The sequence below is a fragment of the Paralichthys olivaceus genome, chromosome 14 (assembly GCF_024713975.1).
Source record: "Paralichthys olivaceus isolate ysfri-2021 chromosome 14, ASM2471397v2, whole genome shotgun sequence".
NCBI classification, from domain to species: domain Eukaryota; kingdom Metazoa; phylum Chordata; class Actinopteri; order Pleuronectiformes; family Paralichthyidae; genus Paralichthys; species Paralichthys olivaceus.
In genome coordinates this window covers 17393221-17413310 of record NC_091106.1, presented here as the reverse complement: position 1 = coordinate 17413310, position 20090 = coordinate 17393221, and the positions used below count along the sequence as shown (strand labels likewise).

General features: G+C 43.1%; 1 protein-coding gene across 1 annotated transcript in view; it reads left to right on the top strand.

The window, feature by feature from the left end:
- LOC109636371 (protein bicaudal C homolog 1) overlaps positions 1–20090 on the top strand; it is a 56244-nt gene that overhangs the window by 32943 nt on the left and 3211 nt on the right. Inside the window, exons 7-20 of the mRNA XM_020098026.2 lie at positions 3735–3917; positions 6473–6724; positions 8214–8345; positions 10708–10912; positions 12763–12921; positions 13239–13426; positions 13692–13833; positions 15783–15936; positions 16688–16847; positions 16937–16976; positions 17329–17483; positions 17602–17758; positions 18153–18316; positions 18752–18851. Of these exons, the coding sequence (XP_019953585.1) occupies positions 3735–3917; positions 6473–6724; positions 8214–8345; positions 10708–10912; positions 12763–12921; positions 13239–13426; positions 13692–13833; positions 15783–15936; positions 16688–16847; positions 16937–16976; positions 17329–17483; positions 17602–17758; positions 18153–18316; positions 18752–18851 (2191 nt within the window). The remainder of the gene's footprint in view (positions 1–3734; positions 3918–6472; positions 6725–8213; positions 8346–10707; positions 10913–12762; positions 12922–13238; positions 13427–13691; positions 13834–15782; positions 15937–16687; positions 16848–16936; positions 16977–17328; positions 17484–17601; positions 17759–18152; positions 18317–18751; positions 18852–20090) is intronic.

Genomic DNA, 20090 nt, shown 5'->3' with positions numbered 1-20090 from the left:
AAATATCAAAACATCCATATAAAAACTTTTCAAACCACTCCTGCAGCATGGTCCTCACTGTGCTCATAACAGGCCTGTTATTGCCAGATATACGTCTGCGGCTACACATCACAACCCTGCTGAGCTTCAGAGCAGGCATGTGGATTAGTTTTACAGATTATTGTTCTATGTAGGACAGGTCGAGGTTAATACACCAGTGTCCTTTGTCTGAGTTCAGTCAGACTGAAAGGTACAATATGAAACTTCAGACACTAGAGGTTTCTCAATCAGAACAATAAAAAAAAAGACCTAGTTTGATGAAGTCGAGAATCTGCGTGGGATCATGGGAGTTGTTGTCTTCACCAAATGGCAACGGATAATTGTGATCCATTAGGAGGAACCAATACAAGCAGAGGATGGAAAAGACAGCAGACAGGCACACAGTGTTTTTCTTTGGTCACATGTTGTTTGCCCTGGGAGTTACAGCAGAGACAGACAAAGCCACAGGTGATGCAATAAAAGGCGACCGATGCGAAATGTCCATGAATAAAATTGGGGATTTCTCTGGGTTTGAATATTGCTGGAAACATTTTGGATAATGCAAGAACAGAAGTCAACAAAATATGCAACATTGGTCTAGTCCTATTTCGACATTTTAGAATTGTTCCAAATGATTTCTTTGAATTTGACGTGCAAAATCACAATGTTCTCCAATGTGCAGAGAGGCTGTAGGATTAATCTCTCATTCAGGGAATATAGATTATTATTATTATTTGTTTTATTAGTGCATGGATTAATAAAACAATCCGCAGAGATGGAGGGATTCTGTTGAAGTTAACTGATTGGCTCAGTAGCTTCCCTCAAAACAGATACTTCCTCAAGCAAAGTACCAGACTCAACACAGCCAAGTTCCCTATCGAATCATAGGAATGGAAGAGCGCCAGTTTTATAGTAGATAACCGTGCACTACAGGGACGGTTTCAGCACTTCCTCTAAGCCACAAGCACTATTCCTAAATTATTCCCAGACCACTGCTCTAGATCAATTGTAAAATACAGGCCTTTTCACAGGCCAATCTCCGGCCTGCGTCCAAGCCTCATCTCCCTCTCGAGTTTCATTCTGACTGGAAGCTCGACTTCCAGCCTCAGCTCTGTGGGCAGAGGGTCTGAATGCTCACGTGCACTGTTAACGTTCCTCTACTGTGGACTGACCAAACCGTGCGTGCATGTGAGGCTGACTGTGTAAAGTGTGTGTGATGAGGAGGGAGAGGGGGGTGGGTGGAGAAGGTCATACTGGATATGTGTGCGGTGTGTATTGGAGTATGTCAGCATGTATGCGTACCCTTCCCTCTCCATGTTTAATGGTAGTTTTCATAAGCAGGGGCCACAACCCAGTTCATCACCTTTTTTTCTCTCTCTTTTTTTGCTATGAATGGGGAAAAAAAGAAGAATCAAACCTTAATGTATCAGCCTTGTATAAAGAGGTTTATAATATAAGCTGTAGAGAACCACAAAGATTGTTCAGCCCTCCAAAGAACACAGAGTCAGCGAATGAGCGGGGTGGATCTAAAGACAGGTTTCCTCCTCTGTCAACTTGGCGTCTTTTAAAGGAACCAGACCTTGATACTCGCCTCATTCCATGATCCTCAATTACCTTGTATGCTGATCCATAAAACATTCAAAAGTCACAACTAGGCAGTCCTTCCACGTGTTTATTTAATCTTTTATTAGCTTTACCACTAAACCTGGAGGCAATTTCCTCAAATGCAGAGAATGATCTTTCCACTTTGTTACTGTAGAAAGCAGCTCTGCTCAAATACATTTGATGCACAGTAATTGGTCAGCATATAAATCTAATCTGCATATTTTATTAATGAACACCAAATTTAACAAATATCATTTCTTGTGTCTCTACCAGTTCTGCTTTTCCTGGCTCCAAACAGTTTTCCATAAAGTTTTTACCGTCCACGCAGACACTCAGACCCGAGAGAGCCAGCTGCAGTCGGCATATCCCGTGTCACACGAGAACCTGTCTTTCACTTTATAGTCCGTGTACCTGTCAGTTGGAAAATGTAAAGAATCAAATGTAATTGACAGCAGCTAACGATCCCAATTTCTCATTTTCATTCAAAGTTAATCTCCCCCCTCCTAATCCCACCTTCAATTTAAACAGACAGATACACAAAGAAAGGATTATTGATCAGAGTGTTTCTCAAAAATTAATCTTGATTGTGGCACCACACTTTAAAAGACAGAAGTCAGGGTTTATTGCAGTTTCTTCCCCCCATCACCACTACCCCACCCCCACAGCCGAGGTTTACCATTGCATAACATAATACAGATCTGTGTGTTTGGTCCTGGGTGGCCTTTAAAACCACATCCTCCGTTCTCTCTCTTGAAACCAGAAGTGGCTGTGTTGTGCCTTCCTTCCTGAGCTGAACTAGCAATAATGTCCCTTTTAACTTTCAGATACACCGTTGTGGACATTTAAGATCGACTGTATTTCTGAGGTCTTTTTGGGTGTAGCTCTGTTTGACTCTGTAATGAGTTGGTTGTTGAGGTGACGGAATCTCCAGGGGGATTTCGTGGAGGTGGAGCTGACGGGCAGGTGATGAAAGCTCTGGCCAGTTGCTGTACCTTGGAGATATTCTTGTTTTTCTTCATCTCTCGCCCTCATGTCAGGAGAACTGAGGCCTTTAATGGCGTTCTCAGACTGAATACATCTGAAACTCATATCTTCCAGGTAAAAAATAAAAAAGCTGAGGTCAGCTCCCCCAGAAAAATCAGTCCATTCTTCATTCAGCTCCTGACTCCTGCTGTTCAGCCTGTCCTCTCCTGCATTTCCCTCAGTGCTGACCTACATTTCTCAAGCCCTCTGAGAGCGAGTGCTGAAACGTGATATAAATGTAAGGCCAAGCGCATATGGGACTGATCAGGGATGCATTTCTTTGGTCAGAGCAATTCATGCTGCTTGCCCTTCACTGGCAGCCAAAACCATAGTGGCGCTCTGCCCAAGAGTCAGTGTTTGGATAGCGCTCTGTGTGTGCATGCGCGAGTGCTCTGTGTATGTGTGCACGTGAGCCTGTGTCCTTTGTTAGTGTGTACGTGTACATTCCCTTCAGACTGTCTGTGTATGGGTGTGTGCCTGTGTGACTCCTCTCCCATGCATACATAAGTATGTGTATACACAAAGCCAGCCCTTCCTGTCTGCATCTATTTTGTTTGAGCGACTGCTCTGATGCAAAGGACGAGAGCTAATGTCTGTAGCTGCGCCTGTGGTTTGAATCACACTCTTGGAATTAATGTATGAGAATGAACAGAGCACATCGCTGATGTTTTGCAGAATTTTAAAAGACATAGTTTGAATGACTAGGTCGCCATAATATTTAAATGAATGTCCCCAATGATCCCACCACAGTCTATATTACTGCAGACTTAGATGCCACCTTCTGCCGAAGGAGGGGTTGCGCATCAATTCACATACGTTTGCACCATTTGAAGAAATCATTCTTTTATTCTGTGTTTTCACTTGATGTCACAATAGTCTCAGAACGATGACACAGTATGATACAAGACTGTATTTCTTTGTGTTTTATTTCCCTTTTGCAGAATCATAATGTTTTCTAAGGTCAAATTTCTGCACGATTCCAGATGTTTATTTACACCTTCACGTAGAAATATGATACATTTTCTCTCACTCTTTCTTTCTTTCTTTCATTCGTCCTCCCTCTCTCCTCTCCTCCTCTGTCCCTCCAGGAGCTGCTCCCTCTCGTGTTGTCATTCGAGCTTCCCGCCATCATGCAGTCCGACCCCAGCTCCCCCACCGTGCAGCACATCTCGCAGACCTATAACCTCACAGTCTCCTTCAAGCCCCCGACGCGTCTCTACAGGGCCACGGGCGTGGTTCGGGGCTCGCAGAATAACGCCAACGCGGTCAAGGTGATGAGTAAATTTAAATATCATTCCCTTACTTAAGTGGACTGTTGGGCCTTGGCGGAGGTTGGCGCTCCACTGAGTGCTATTCTAGTTGTTTCAGTGCTAAATGTAAATTCCAGTCAGTCCGGTACATTCCATCCAAGTAAATGGCATATGGGCTGTATTTATATAGCACTTTTCTAGTCAAGACCACTCAAAGTGTTTTTAACTACAAGTTAGATTCACTCGTTCACACACAAACTCATACAATGCTTCTATATGCAGCACATTTTTCCTTTCACGCGTCATTCAAACACTGTCGGCACAGTCGTTTGGGGCAATTTGAGGTTCACTGTCTTGCCCTGAGGACACTTCGGCATGCGGACTGGAGCAGCAGATCGAACCGCAGACTTCTAGTTGGTGGATGATCCGCTCTACCCTCTAAGCCACAGTCGTCTAACTTAGCACTAACAGTACAAATTGACCTGCTCAGCCACATAGCACCAATTCATTTCAGTGTAGACTTTCTGTTTCCTTATACCTGTGCAGATCCCCCCTTTTGAGTCAGAGTGATGATCACAGTGTTACAGATGCTTGAATAACTGAACCCTGAACCTGTGCTCGCTCTCTCTGTGTCAGTCATTTTAGATTAGATCAATATTTGCCTTCGCACCCTCGCTCTCCTCCCGTTTACACGGCGAGCCACAGAACCAGAAAAGGTTTCCAGAGTCTCACCGCGTCGCGGCCCACCAGCCCTGTCGGCGTTCCTCACTTTTCTCATATGAACTGCCTCATTACCCATCAGAACCACAGGGGCCTGAGAGTGTTGAGAGATGTTTGGTAGCTTGAACTGGACACTGCTCTGCATGGCTCTTTTATCTCGGCTCACTACTGCACCAGCAAGTTCAAACATCTCCCCTTAGTTACATTTCTGTTTGAAAATTGGTCTTTGACTTTCTCACTGTTTCCCTTCTACAGCTTCATGAACATGCTGTGCATCTTAACTATGAAAGTCCAGAGCTGTGTCAAAGGTGCCAAAGTGTCCTCCCATTATCTCTGCCAAGAAATCTTACTCACCAACTATCCTGTCCACATCTAGGCCTCCTCTCATTTGGCCAGCAACTGCATTTGCAGACCCGTGTGCCTAAGTACACATTCCTGTGTTCTGTGCACTGCAAATGCATAAATGTGTATGATGCAGCGCAGCCTCTGAATGTGTGGTAGGTCCGAGGGGTCAGAGATTTGAAAGTGTGCCAGATGAAGCCTGGAGGAATATGTGTGCAATGTTATGTGGTAGTGTGAGACCCTTGGAACAGCATCAAGTTGCCAAAACCGCCACAGATTGTTGTGTTACGCTGGCCGCAGTGTGTAGATTCCTCTAGCTCACTGGAAATGACTGACTTTACTGGGCCAAGTGATGGCTTGCAGAAGCACAGCAGAGACAGTGAGGAATTCAACTATTCAACTGGGCAGCAGACGCTGTGGAAAATACACTAATAAAAATAATAGTTTCCATCAGTTATATAGAAAATACTGTTGCTTGTTTGACTTTGGGAAACAGGCGACATGGTTCAACATCTCTCATTGTTTACTGATATTAATGGATTTTGTTCCACACTTAATATTTTAAAGCTATTTTTGGAAGAAATTAACTATTTGTTGCGTCTTTAAGTGATTTCATTCGTTTTGTTTGAAATTCTTGATAGAAATCAAGTCTATCAAGATTTTCAGTAAACTACTCATACAAAGTGTAATTTGGGATTGGTGCTGAATAGAGGTGTTTATTTATCCTTAACATGACTGAGATTAACTGAAACAAACAATTAACAGAACAAATTATTCATCAAACAAGAACCAAACACTATCTGGCTCTCGTGAGGATTATTTGCATTTCTTTGTTTTTAATCGTAGTAAATTGAAGCTCTTGGGGTCTTAGACTGTTGGTTGAGCAAAACAAGTAATTTGAAGATATCCCATCAGGCCGCAGGGAAATGCTAAAGTCATCAACTATTTTCTGAGCTGTTTTAGACCAAACAGTTCATTCAGAAAAGGATTTGCAGATCAGATGAATTCATAATGAAAACGAAAAAGTCTGAGAGCATATACCACCACGAGGCTAATGCCATATCTCACCATGTCAGAGCAGGTTGTTTACCATTAATTATCCAGACTGTGGAGACCCACCATATTCTAATATGTCTAACTTGGTGTTTTGCTCTGTTACTGCATTGTATAGCTACGTGCTGCACTTTCATAGTCTGTTGCACATGAGCGTTCGTGTGCATGTGTCTCTGCCACACAGCCTTAGATGGAATAAATTCAGTTTGAAATAAAACGGCAAACCGTATAGTAGCTTTTGCATAATCATGCTATCTAACAGACAAGCAAAACACTACACTTCTATTTTTTGTAGACCCTCTGCAGTCAGGTTTTAAGACAGAGAAATTAACTGGGTGGAATAATAATGAAGTCAAGGGATTAACACCCTCTGTCCATAAACAAAAAGAAAATCACATGATCTATTTCTATGTTATTTCAATGATTTGTCTCATTGAAACCAGTCGTCCTTGTTTCTCCAGAGGGGTACAGCTCTGTTGTTAGAGCACCTGGCTGGCAGCCTGGCGAGCACCATCTCGGTCACCACCCACCTGGATATCGCGCCGCAGCACCACCTCTTCATGAAGGGCCGCAACGGCAGCAACATCAAGCATATCACCCAGAGGACGGGCGCCCAGATCCACTTCCCTGACCCCAACAGCCCCCAGAAGAAATCCACCGTCTACATCCAGGGCACGATTGAGTCGGTCTGCCTGGCACGGCAGTACCTCATGGTGGGTAACTTTGTGTTTTGTTTATTGGCGTCTGCTGGTTGAGAACAATAACTCAAAACTGCTAAGCATTGTTTATGTGGTTAAAGGGTGGCAACGGCAATATATTCTTCACATGCACAGACTCCACATGCAGTGTGGTTGCTGTAATGGATGTCATTGTTTCACGAACGTCATCATGGTATGTGTGAGCGATGCCTGGGGTTTGAGATGGGGTTCAAGAACGTGGATGCCTTCGAGGGTTTTGAAGCGGTTCTCTTGGCTCTGCTCAAAACTGCCGAAATGTTCTTGTCAGTTCATCAATAATCTGTAGCCACCTCAAAGTCGGTCTGTGTGATTTATTGCTACCACATACCTGCATGTGAGGAGGTCACGCACATTTGCATCAGATTCCCTGCATTCTTAATGTCCCGTGTGTATGAAGATTACCCTTATTGGTGTAATGGTTTGGCTTGACAGTGGACTTGGCCAACTGGAATTTCATCCCTGCCAGTAATTCAGAAGTCAGCACGTTAGCATTAGTGTTTTGGAGCGGCAGGAAGCGCCTCACATTTAAACAGCTGAAATGTTATGTGGTCATTCTTGTCTTGTTGCCGGTGACCGCTGAGGCTACTCTTATCTGAATGACTTGAGAACATAATCAGAAATCTGCTTCAAAAATGTCCAAAAGTGATGGCTGCTTAATTACTGTTGGCTTGAAGCTTCTGCTGAGCTGGTGTGTATGAGACAACTCGGCCATAAACAGCTTTGGCTCTGTTTGGAGATCCGTAATGTGGAGCAATAATTCTGCCAGAGCTGCCTTCTCTTTGTCTGCGGTCTCCCATTTGGCTCTGAAGACATTTAGCAAATGCCAAAGTTGCTGCAGTGACTAAACAGGACTCTCTCCTGCTCTGGAAACAGGACACACAAGTAGGATCCTCTCACTGTCTGTCTGAGTGGGAGTGAACAGATTTAAGAGAGAAGAGTTGAAGAAGAGAAGAAGCACAGAAAGCAGGGGATTGGAGTGTCCATTGAAATAGAAGTTTAAAGAGGAGTCGGGGAGTCACTATGAAGTAAAAGCTGTCCTGCCCGCAGGTCTGCACTGTGTGATTTGGCCTCTTTCAGCCAGACTGTAGATTACAGCTCCAATCCCAGGCCCTGTCACAGCCACCCTGCTCCTATACTCTGCTGCTAATTACACCCACTCACAATAGGAGCGCTGTCCAGCTCTCGGCGCAAAATATAGATGTCTGTGGCACTTGCGGTGGTGATCATGCAAAACAGATTGCTCTTGGCGGAATTTCCCGAACCCAATGTGGGATGGATCCAGCAGTGAATCTTGTATTTATTGGTGTATGGCGAACATGTAGGTCCACAATGGTAAACTATAAAGAAGACTTTACTGCTGTTGTGAGAAATGGCCGAATATAGGAACAGAGATACATTAAAGTCTGCTCCCGACAAAGAAAACAAGACTTTTTGTTGATGCATCTGATCTTTGTTTGCTCCGCAGGGCTGCTTGCCTCTGGTATTAATGTTTGACATCAAAGAGGACATTGAGGTGGAGCCTCAGTGTATCACAGCACTTATGGAGCAGCTGGATGTCTTCATCAGTATCAAACCAAAGCCAAAACAGCCCAGTAAGGTAAGAGACCAGGCCTATACACTCACACCGCTCACTAAGTTTCAGGGAATTGTTAAATGTTCAGATATTGACTAAAATATTTCAACTTTTGTTTTTGATTGTGATTAAATAATTTTGCACACTGGTTCCTGGTGCCCAGTGGATGGTTCCCAATGACTTTGGTGTTCCCCTTGAGATTCCTCTGGGGCCAACATGAGGTCCAAGTGTGAGCGAAATGTCTCAACCTGCTGGATTAGGTGTCATGTAGTTTGGTGCAGGCGATCCTGTTCCCCTGAGGATGCATTGTTGTTAAAATGGTGATTCCCTGCCGTCATCTAGTTGTGTCTGAAATTGAGGTATAAGCTTAAGCTTTTTTCCTGTGTTCATCTTTAGATGAGCATTTTAAATATATTAAAGATGAACACAAGTACGACGTACTCATCAACCTCAACTGTGCTTGAAGTGTTTTAAAAGCAAATGCTAGTATGCTATTCACATATCCATGTAGTACATGTATACAGGATTATACCTGGTATGAATTTTCAATTGCACTAAAAACAATTTGCAGCAGAAAAAACAAATTGCAACTTCTCATCCTTCAATTTTGCTCTTGGAGCTGATACTTACATTTGTTAATGTTCGGTTATAGAATAGACGAGTGGGCGGCTGTGGCTCAGGTCATCCACTAACCAGTTTGCTTTTCCTAGATACTGAATCCCAAATTGCCCCTGATGGCTGTGCAGCGTGTGAAAAAAGGAGGGCTGCACATAGAAGAGCTGTATGAATATGTGTGTGTGACTCGTACTTTAAAATGCATTGAGTGGTCGATAATATTGGAAAAGCACAATATGAATACAGTCAATTTACAAGATAAATAAAATGTTTCATTTCTACCAAACCTTAAAGTTGAGAAGGAAAAACATCCTAACTGTTCACACAGAAAAATACATCTCTGCTGTCGTAGTTGTTCCAACACTCTCAGGCTGAAAAAAAGAAAAAGAAAACCATGAAACAAATAAGTCTCTGTTCGGTTGAATCACTACTCATCATCAAATGTCACGCTGTGACACTGAAATAAATTACAGATTGCCATGTCACATTTCATCACCTCTTGATGAAACTCAAAAGGAAAATCTGGAATCTTACACCGGGAGGAATCATGCCACACCAACACTGAGAATAGTTTTGGCAGATTTGCCCTGATGGGGAATCACAGTGTGCACACAGCCTGCCGAGTGTGCTTCTCCTGACTGACAGAAAAACTAAATATTGTTATTATGCCTCAGCTCTTCCAACTAAGAAATGGCTGACTTGATTTTGAGTGTTTTTTTAGTCAATTATGTCGTAAATTGGCCTTCAAGTAAACTGAGCCTGCGTCAGTAAATCATGTTTTTATATATTATAAGAGGATATGCACACGCTTACATGTGGTGCACCTGTGTCGTATTCAAAGACGACCTCCGATGTTACTCTGCTCTGCTGCTCTACCACACATAATATTACTTCTAATCATGTTTCACCACTTGGCCCCGTCCTGACTCTCTCCTAGAGGTGCCCACGTCCCATCCTGAGCCAGGGCTCGATGCCCAAACCAGACAGGCCTGTGGGGAGTGGTGTGGAGGTGCCAGTGTAAACAGGGACCCAGCCCAGATCCTCTTAAGACCCCTTGACTTTAACATTTTAACGAGGTGACAGCAGTAATCCAAAAAGGCCCGTCCAAACACATTCCGTAGCCTCTGTGCTCGCAGCACTTTGGCAGACCTGTAAAGGAGTGTGTTTATGTGTGAAATTGTGTGTTTGCGTTTATGTGTGTCGGAGAGACCGGTCATGATTGGGATCCATTTTTCCTAAGGCTCAGCTCTGGCACAAAGAACCTGGTCATGATTTATACGCATGTCTATTTTTATTTGATGATTATAAAGGGCAGGGTTTCTGGTAAATGAAAAAACAATTTCTCTCCCTTCGTTTTAAATCGTTTCTGTTTTTACCACTCGATTGTTGATATTCACAGTATATGAGCAAATAGTGTTATTTCCCGTTCTCTTCAGTCGTATCAGTGAGCTTGATATGTATTTTATTCAAAAGATTGAGAAACGCTTTCGGTCCAACTTCGCTCCCATGTCTCCTTCTCTCTCCCACACTGCTTCAATGTTTATCCTTCTAATCTGCACTTAATTCCCTCTTCCTTCCTCCCATTTGTTTGTCTCCTCCCCATCCTCCCTTTCACTCCCTATCTCTGGTGCCAGCATTCCCCCTACCCTATCTATCCCTCCCTCCCTCCCTCCTCCCCTGCCTCTCTCCTTTCGTCCTCTGACTCTCTCCTCCACCTGCCTATTTTTTTTTTTTCATTGCTCATCACCTGTTCCCTCAATGTCTCTTTCAGTCTGTGATCGTCAAGAGCGTGGAGAGGAACGCAGTAAACATGTACGAAGCCCGAAAATTCCTCTTGGGCCTGGAGAGCAACGGGGTGTCCTGCTCCTCGCCCTCTGTGGCCTTGAACCCCACCAGCAGCGGCCCGTCCCCGTCCCTCATCTGCCCCGTCGGCCTGGACATCCTGGCCTCAGCTGGCCTGGGGCTGAGCAATCTGGGTAATGACACTGACTAACTTATTAAGAGGCTTTTTTTCCACGTGGGAAGAGTAAAGATAAGACCTTTTTGTTTCTCGCACAGAATCCATTAAAGTTTAAATATCTTTTGCAGATGAACGAATGCTCTAGTACATCTGTGTCGTGTCAGTACGAGATAATTTTCTCTCTTAGCAACAACATCCATTGAAGATCTCTCGGCGCCAGATGTCCCTTAAGCCTCCTATCTCTGTGTTTTCCGAATAATTGAGTGCGTGTGAATTTAGGTACAAATATTTTTTCAGCATTCACATAAATCACATCGTGTGAGCCATGACAGCGTCGTTTCTATACAGACTTTACCGGAGATGTTTGTCCGCAAATCGGACCTCGTGATGCCCATAAGTGAGTTCCAAATGTGGAAATCTTTGATCAGTCAACCATCAGAAAATAACCTCAATACAAATTTAGTTGCACTAGTTTGAATGAATCATGAGCTTATGAATCACAGGATGAAGAAGAGTGTAGGAGTTTGTTTGTCTGACCTCAGCATGAAGGCAAAGAGTTCAGCCTGGAAGACTTCTAGATTTTTTTTTCAGTATTTCCATGGGCGACTTTTAACCGATTTTAGTAAGTTTAGTATTATAATAGATATTTAGCCCTTATTATGATTCTGCAGTTATTTGGGCCGCAGATGCTACATGGAACTGAGGACATGAGTAATGTATCAAAGGAAATCAGATGGTAGATTAAAATGATTTATTGCTACAAGCACTGCTGCTGGCAATAGATGCATCACAGATCTGTTTAAAGTTAAAGAAATGCAGCATATTTCAAAGTCTTGCCACAACGAATATATATTTATATTACTTCTTCAGTTACATATTCCAAAGAGGAGGAAGATTATGATCATTAAGTGATATCCATGATTTGTTTGCATCCATGTTTGTTTGTTTGTGTGTTAGTATACAGGATTAATAACTACCAGATGGATTTTCACGAAATTCGATGGAAGGAATGAAAAAATTAAATGTTGGTTTGGATCATTGGACGGATCCTGGAATGTTTAATCTCTTTCTTTAACATTGCAAAACAGGGTTTTTCTACATTTTTGTTAATTTCTCTGAACTTACTTACTGGATCTTGATGAAAAAAATGTTTGATTTAGATTTTTGGAAATATGTAGCACATTGATCTTTGCAGAGAATGTATGTCATGATTTTGTTGATTTTTCTTTTCAAATAGCTTTTATTTGATGTCCTCATGCTCCACCACCTCGTCACCAATTCAGAAGGGACGATCTAATAAAACAAATGCCCACATGTCCCCAAAATGAAGAACAATGTGCCATGAAGTCCCAGTACAGTAGAATTGGGTTCTTGCTGTCTAGTTTAAACCCAGGGGCCTGGGGGTGAAGCTGTGGACGGCCACATCCTGGCCTTTAGTAATTGCTACATGCTTCCCTTCCTCAGATTACAGGCCCGTCTGCCAGCAGAATCCATGGCATTATTCCTGGAGCCAAACTAGCCCCTTGTTAAAGCCACAGACCTGCTTCTTTCTGTTTTCATACGCCGTGTTTGGGTAAAGACACCAAGCACCACATTGTTGGTGCTCTCAATAACATGGTTTTGTTTGGTATAAGGACACACTAGATATGTACTTTTGCATCCATGACCTTGTAGAAATGTAAGAAATCCTTCCCGTCGTTCACTGTCTGGTTGATGGCAGTTTGAGGGAATTCCAGTTAAATAGCCTGAAGACCGTAGATTATTTTCTGAGGGCCTCAGTGTAACGTGTGATTAGCTTGAAAAATGGCTCCACGCTCCTGACATGACCACCGCTGATCCATTCAGCTCCTTTTCTCTCCTCCTCAGGTTTCCTGGGTGCAGCGGCGGCCCACTCCCTCACCAACTCGGCAGCACCGAACGCCGTCCTCAACAGCTTAAACTCGTCCATGAGCCCTCTGCAGACCCCGAGCCCCAGCACCCCCGCACCCCCCTCCCTGTGGCCCAGTTCACTCACCAGCACCCAAGGTCCGTCTACAGTATTTCTGTCACTTAGTCGCCCTGGTGTGGTTTTGTTGGCACCCTTTAATTTTAAGTGCATTCCAAATTAGAGGGGTTATTTTTACCAGTGTGATATTGTAGAGACATTATATTGTCCATCATAAAGACAGAAACAAACATACAACTTGTGGTTGAACTTTATAAGTCATTTGTTGGGCTTTTCCTGGAACTACAGATTTTTGTGACTATTGATAAATATATAAATGCATAAACACACAGGAGCTGACGGACCTTGTGTTTCTCCAATGACTTTATTAAATGTAATCTACGTTCTTCTGTTTCAGGCTTCTCGTCTCCGCTGATGCTGCACCCGGCCACCCAGGCCACCCTGAGCAGCATCCTGCTGTCCGGCGTGCAGGGTTACACACAGAGCACGCCGTCCCCTCCTCCTGGCCTGGCCCCCATAGACAAGCAGCCCAACGGGGTCCCTGACTGCACCAAGGGCCCCTGCACTCTCAATGGACATGTCAAGGTCGGCACATGCTGCAATTACTTTTAGTTCATTCAGGGTTTCTGTATGGTCTTAAAAGCTCTAAAATAAGTCTAAAATTCAATCTGAATTTGAGGCCGTTCTGCTTTCAAATTTGTTGTTTGGGTTTTTTTTTTTTTTTTGGAGAAAAGGTTTTGGCAGTCTGCATCTGTTGTACTTGACACAGGACTTCAATTTAACTCATTTTGGTCTTAAAACACTTACATTTAACATGTTGCCGCCGTGTGTTGTGCATGTGTTTGTTTAGCATCCTGGATCCGTCTATGGGAGGATAGCGACTGCGTCACTTGCTGAAACAGTTTTGAGTCCAGCTCCATGTGATTCTGTCCAAGAGGCCAGCGGACACAATCCGTCTGAACCACTGTCAAGCAAGTCAAGCCCGGATGAAGGTATTCCTCTTGAGTAAACTCTGCTAGCCTGCACACTGTGAAATCTCTCCTTGTGACCACTGGATGCGGTTTTTCGCATGAATTTCCAGAGGTCAGATTTAGCTGCAAAATCTTGCATCATTCTATAAAAGTATAAAAAGTATGAGGGCATTTCAGAAAAATAGAGTACGGTTGTGATGTCTCTTCATAAAGAGGAGATTCTGGGTTGGTGCGTGATTCATCTGCTCATGCTGCTCACAGGGCTCAACTTCAGATTTATGTCTGTTCAGGTTGTACACACTGAAAACGTGTAAAATATGTCAGTCTATGCAGCCATTTAATGTCGTCTGGATAAAATCATGTCCGCATCTGTTTTGAATGTATTCACGCAGCTTATTCAGCTCTACAGAACATTAAGGTGAGTGAAAACACCTGTATTTCCAAACTTATGTGCTAATCACCTTCCATCCAAAAAACATGAGCTTTTCCTGTGAAACTTTGTAAGTTGGCTGTCATCTGTACTGTTTTAACTTATCCAGAGACAGTCAGTGTGTGTATATATTCTTCATACAACAAAACCCCAAATAATAGAAAATAAAATTAATAAGTAAAGAAATACAAATTAAAGACATTTAGACAAATAATAAATAAATCATATAGTTGTGATTATTATTCCACAATAGTTAGACTTATAGTAACAGACGAGACTAATCCACAGGTGTAATCTTTTCTGTAGAATTTCCTCACATATTTATTTTTTAAATATCTTACTGCTGTAAGGAAGTTGTCCATTCCATGTAGAATTTGAGGGACAGCCAGTATATTTAACTATTTATTGTTACTACAGTTGAATCTTTATTTTAAGAAACTTTCTTTGGGGATTTATTATTAAGGAAACCATCGTGAACTAAACTTTCTATGAGGCTAAGAGGTCATTGTATAAATCTACTTAAAGCAGGAATCTCGCCCTCTTGTGAGTCACTTGATATCTTTCTGATTTATGTGTTATTCAAACACTGGACAGACAATTTTTGAGCTGTTAACATTTTTGACTCTGCTTCACCTTGGCCTTGCTGACTTAACATAAATGTACAATTTAAACTTTTCCACTCGAGATTTATGCAACCCTTAAACCCACTTTGAGGAAAACGCCTCGAATGAACTTATTCCTATTTGTCTACACTGTCCTCTTAACCTCATACTCCCTCTGACTACTTTTACTGTATTGGAACGGAGACAGATTAACTGCTGGTCTCCTAGTGGTTCAGAAAGGCCCTCATTTCCTCTCTGTCTCACACTCGCGGTTTTCCCCTCAAACCTTCACTCTCACGCGTCTCGTTTTTCCCCCACTGTTTTCTGAGCCGGTCCTCCCCCAACTGCAGCGGGTCCTGGTGAGGTTTCCTCTCCCACTCCTTGCCTCCTTCTGTGTCCCAGGATTTGTTTGGACTGGCTCGCCCGGTCTGAGCCGACTCTTCGTCGCAGAATGAGTGAACGCTGTGGAATTGTTCAAACATTAAACCCCAGAGAGCTTCATTAGATTGACTGACATCATATTATTTTATGTTATACTGAACACCATGCACGTTCAGACTTTCTTGATTATACAAATGCATGCACTCACACACACGGCACGTCCCGTTACACAAAGAAGGTTCCTGTCAGGCTGAAAGTAGAGAAGCGGATGAAAACCACTGTAATTAAAGAGCGGCTGTGTTTTTAATTAATGCTGGATCCAGCTGAGACTTGTCGCACTTAAGTGCGTTCACACATACTGTACTAATGTCCACCAGGCTTCACACACACTTTACTTTACACTTAGTGACCCAAATTGAAAAATGAGATAATGCAATAAGCATTTCAGCTATGCATGTCTGTGTATTTTCTGCAGGAGCCAGATGTAAAATCTGTATCTGTGTTTTCACTTGGTTGAAATGTTGATACCAAATGTGCTTGTCTTTGTTTTGCTTCAGGCTCTGACACCTTTGTGGAAGTGGGCATGCCCAGGAGCCCCTCACACTCAGCCAATGGGAGTGAGCTGAAACAAATGTTGGCTTCGTGTAAGACGTCATCAGGGAAGCGACAGGCGGTGGAGCTGCTGCAGGGCACCAAGAACTCCCATCTACAGTACGTTTGAATGAGGAGATCATTTACAGCTGGTTACTGTTTATCGTCCCTTCTGGGAACAGAATATTCTATTAATCCCTTCAGACATGGATGTAGTTAGGGTAACCACAGAAACACAGGGATGGAAAAACATCCAGTACAATCAAACAGAATCACTTTTTAAAGTTGGCTATACTTGCATGTGGAATTGTGGATGGATGGATGAATGATAGACGCCTATAGATAGAAGCCTACCTTACCTTTGGTGGAGAGTGCACACTATTTCTTTGTGCCTGTAAATTGTACAGTGGAAATAAATGACTGAATTAAATAACACTGAAAAGTGATACAAATGGACATTTCGTCCCACGTGGAAGTTATGGGTTTATTGGCTGCTGTCTGAGCTGGATGATTTTTACCCCAATTTTTCACTTGCCAACAAATTATGGAACATAAACCTCAGATTCAAGCCACATCAGCCTCTGATCATCAGTCACCAATCTCATTGTGTGTCCATTTAGTCGTGTAGTATGATCCACGACCGCAACACTCCCAATCACAAGATGTCATCTAGTATGAACTGCACAGCGCTCTGACAACTTTGAACGTCTTGTAGAACTGTTGGCATTAGAGTAACCAGCTGGAAACATTTAAAGCGTCAGTGACGATGCGAGGAGAAGATGAGTTTGGAGGAAAACAACATCTGGTGGCTCTGTGCATTTGTTAAGATTTCTCTTCTCACAATACTGTTATTTTGTTCTAATCCCAACAGTTCGGACTGTCTCCTCTCTGACGCTGAGTCCAGCTCGTCAGACAGTCCCGTAGCGGATAAGAGGGCGCCGGGTAGCGAGCGGGCGGCTGAGAGAGCGGCACAGCTGAACGAGAGGGAGAGAATCCGACTGGCACCACAGGCGTCCTTTGCCAACATGCAGGTACAAGTGTACTCATGCACCCAACACACACACACCATGCTCAGCTTCTGAGGAATAAAGGAATAAAACTGTGTTTGCTGAATTTTCAGGCATTTGACTATGAACAGAAAAAGCTGTTGGCAACCAAAGGTGAGTTTGTGTCCTCACTGATGCATAATGTTAAGGTGAAGACTGGGACTATAAATTGAAGTCTAGTAGATCTCTACTTGCTTTCATTTCAACAACAACATTGTTCAAACACATTAAATATTATCTGAAAATGTAGTTAAGATTTCAAAGATACCAACACCGTGAAATATTCCTCAATGTGCGTAAATTACCACAAAATACCAATGAACCTAACTCAAGAACATTCAACTAATTAAAAAATCATAATCTGTTTCATTTGGGGAAGATTTTTTTATATTTCCCAGAAAATCATGTTTATAATCGTCTCTCTGTTGGTGGGGGTGTGCATCACTTAATGTCTATATTCACACAGCTATGTTAAAGAAGCCTGTTGTGACTGAGGTGCGGACCCCAACTAATACTTGGAGTGGTCTGGGCTTCTCTAAGTCGATGCCAGCTGAGACCATCAAGGAGCTGCGGAGAGCCAATCATGTGTCATACAAGCCCAGCATGAGCACCACGTTCGAGGTCAGACTTTCAGGCCATCTGTGTTTGTCATTCTCCAGCGTTATTCTCATGATGTGTATGTTTGTAAAAGATTACATTGATACAATGGCCTTTTTAATATTTGCGTTGCCTTCCTCAGGGGTCCCCACTGTCCTTGTCGCGATCCAGCAGCCGGGAGATTGTGGGGAACGGCAGCGACTCTGACAACTGGCGAGACAGAAATGGTAACGGCCTGCCGGGTCACCCAGAGTTCCCCTCCGCTGTCGGCAGTCCCAAGAGGAAGCAAAACAAATCTGGTCAGTGTAGCAAATGTTTTTATAGCATCAAGGACAAAAAGCTGTGATCACTCAGCAGTGCAGCAGAGTTTAACAAGAGGTTTTTACATTTATGGCTCAGGAGGTAGAGCAGGTCGTCCACCAAGTGAAAAGTCTGTGGTTCGATCCCCAGCTCCTCCGGTTGGAACTTCCTCAAATTGTCACTGATGTAGGAGCATGTTAAATGTTGTCATCTAACTTTTATCAGTTATTTGTTTACTCATTCAAAACACAGCAGTGACTTTGCACTAAATACTTGTGCTTGTTTAAACTTGTGCTGGTTTTATCTGTGGTAGCTGACAAATGTGTAATCTTCTTTGGTTCCTTCAAAATTATCTGTGTTTTTTCCTCCATTTTCGGATCCTGCTGTGGACAGCTGCAGAGCATTACCTCAGCAGCAGCAACTACATGGACTGCATCCCCTCTGTAACTGGCAGCAACGGCTGCAGCCTGAACTCGTCCCTGAAAGGCTCCGACCTGCCCGAGCTGTTCAGCAAGCTCGGCCTGGGGAAGTACACGGACGTCTTCCAGCAACAAGAGGTAGCGTGGGATGTGAACCATCTTTTTCAGGTGTTAGAATTTTATAGAAGGGCACAAGCTTTTTCCAAAATTGTTTTGAATTGCACTCTACAGTTCCCTTAAATTCATTCGAGCCTCATACCCTTCGAATAAAACAGTGCAGATCATGAAATCATAATCTCAACTGCAACGATAGGTTGATAGAAAGACAAACCAAATGAAAGCCTAACCTCTTATAAAGCCACATTAAACGTTCTGCTAGATCCACATTTCACAAAGTCCCTTAATCATGTCTTAAATTCTTTTCCAACAAGATTCGGGAATTGGTGAATTTTCTTTCTTTTTATGAATTGAAGAATGGTATGTTCAGGTTAAAATAAGTTTATGTAGTCATGCGTAGAACACAGCACTTGTACTCAGGATAGTTTTATTAAATTGACTTTTTGCTGCCTCCAGATTGACCTCCAGACATTCCTGACTCTGACTGACCAGGACCTGAAGGAACTGGGCATCACCACCTTCGGAGCCCGCAGGAAAATGCTGCTCGCCATCTCAGGTACAAAAGAAGAAGAACGTGTTCATTACACTTCCTTTTTCATGTCCTCTGTCTTTCTCTGCTGCCGTCTGCCCAGCAAAGCCAGAACTGACAAAAAAAACATCAGCACGAGGATAGATGATGGTGCAGAGATGCCTTCATACCACCACATTAGTCATTTTCTGTGCCTGTTATCACTGATGCCAACTGGGTGCTGTGTACTGCCAGCTCACTTCTGCTGAGGGCAGTTGACAAAATTGTTTTTTGTGTTTCATTAGTCTTTTCTATTTTGTCGCTGCTACAAGGCCGAGTAGAGCCCAGCTGCACCTGCACAAGACAAAATGTGTGCATGTCCTCTGCCAACCTCTGGATGTGAAAGATATATGTGGCCCTTATTAGTGTCAAGTTCAATTCCAACTAATTTATCTTGTAAACACATTTTCAACAGCAGGAATAAATGGCATGAAGACACATTCCTCTCACATGAGCATACTGGTATTTGTCCAGTTGCTCCAGCTGTCTCCCTAATGCTGATGTGTCCTGCTGTTGCACCAGGTCTAAATTCACTGTTGTAGGTGTCACACTTCATTACTGATGTCATATGTTGGACGTGGTAGTTGCTGCAGTTGTTAGTCTGCAAAGTCAATCATGCACGTGTTGGGATCAATGGTCGAGACCTGAGCCAGTCCTGACAGAGCGAGCAACAAGGGGAAATTGTAGAGGCCAGTACTCTGATTAATAAGGAAGCAGAGCGATCCAAGGCTAAAATTGTTTTGCCGCCTGACGCCTCAGCCAAGTACAGGTCAGCTTTCATCTCTGCTGACACAACTCAGCGGCTCCAGAAGAGGAGCATGCACGTCTCTTCGCTTTTCTGTGTTTTTCTACCTCTTTATAAAGAGATCGAAAGCCAGTCGAGACAATCCAGGTTTTAACTTCCTGCAGGTTTGCCAGTAAAAAGAGCTGCAGGAGCGAGCCGGCTGTCTCCAGAAATCTAACTGAAGGTTTGTACTGGCAGGATGTGGCTATCATATGAACAACCCAGAGATGCCATGGTGCGCCTCTGACATTTTTATGAAAGCATTTCTTTCAGGCCAATTTGTAAAACCAGATGGACACAAAGAGCTTTTGTTAATCTGAGCAATCCTGTAATGATTTAAATCCCAATTTTATGTCACAGACTATCAATGGAGACTAAAATGAAATGTGTACAGTATTTAGTGGTTGCATTTATTGCTTTACTTTGATTTACTATGACATCGC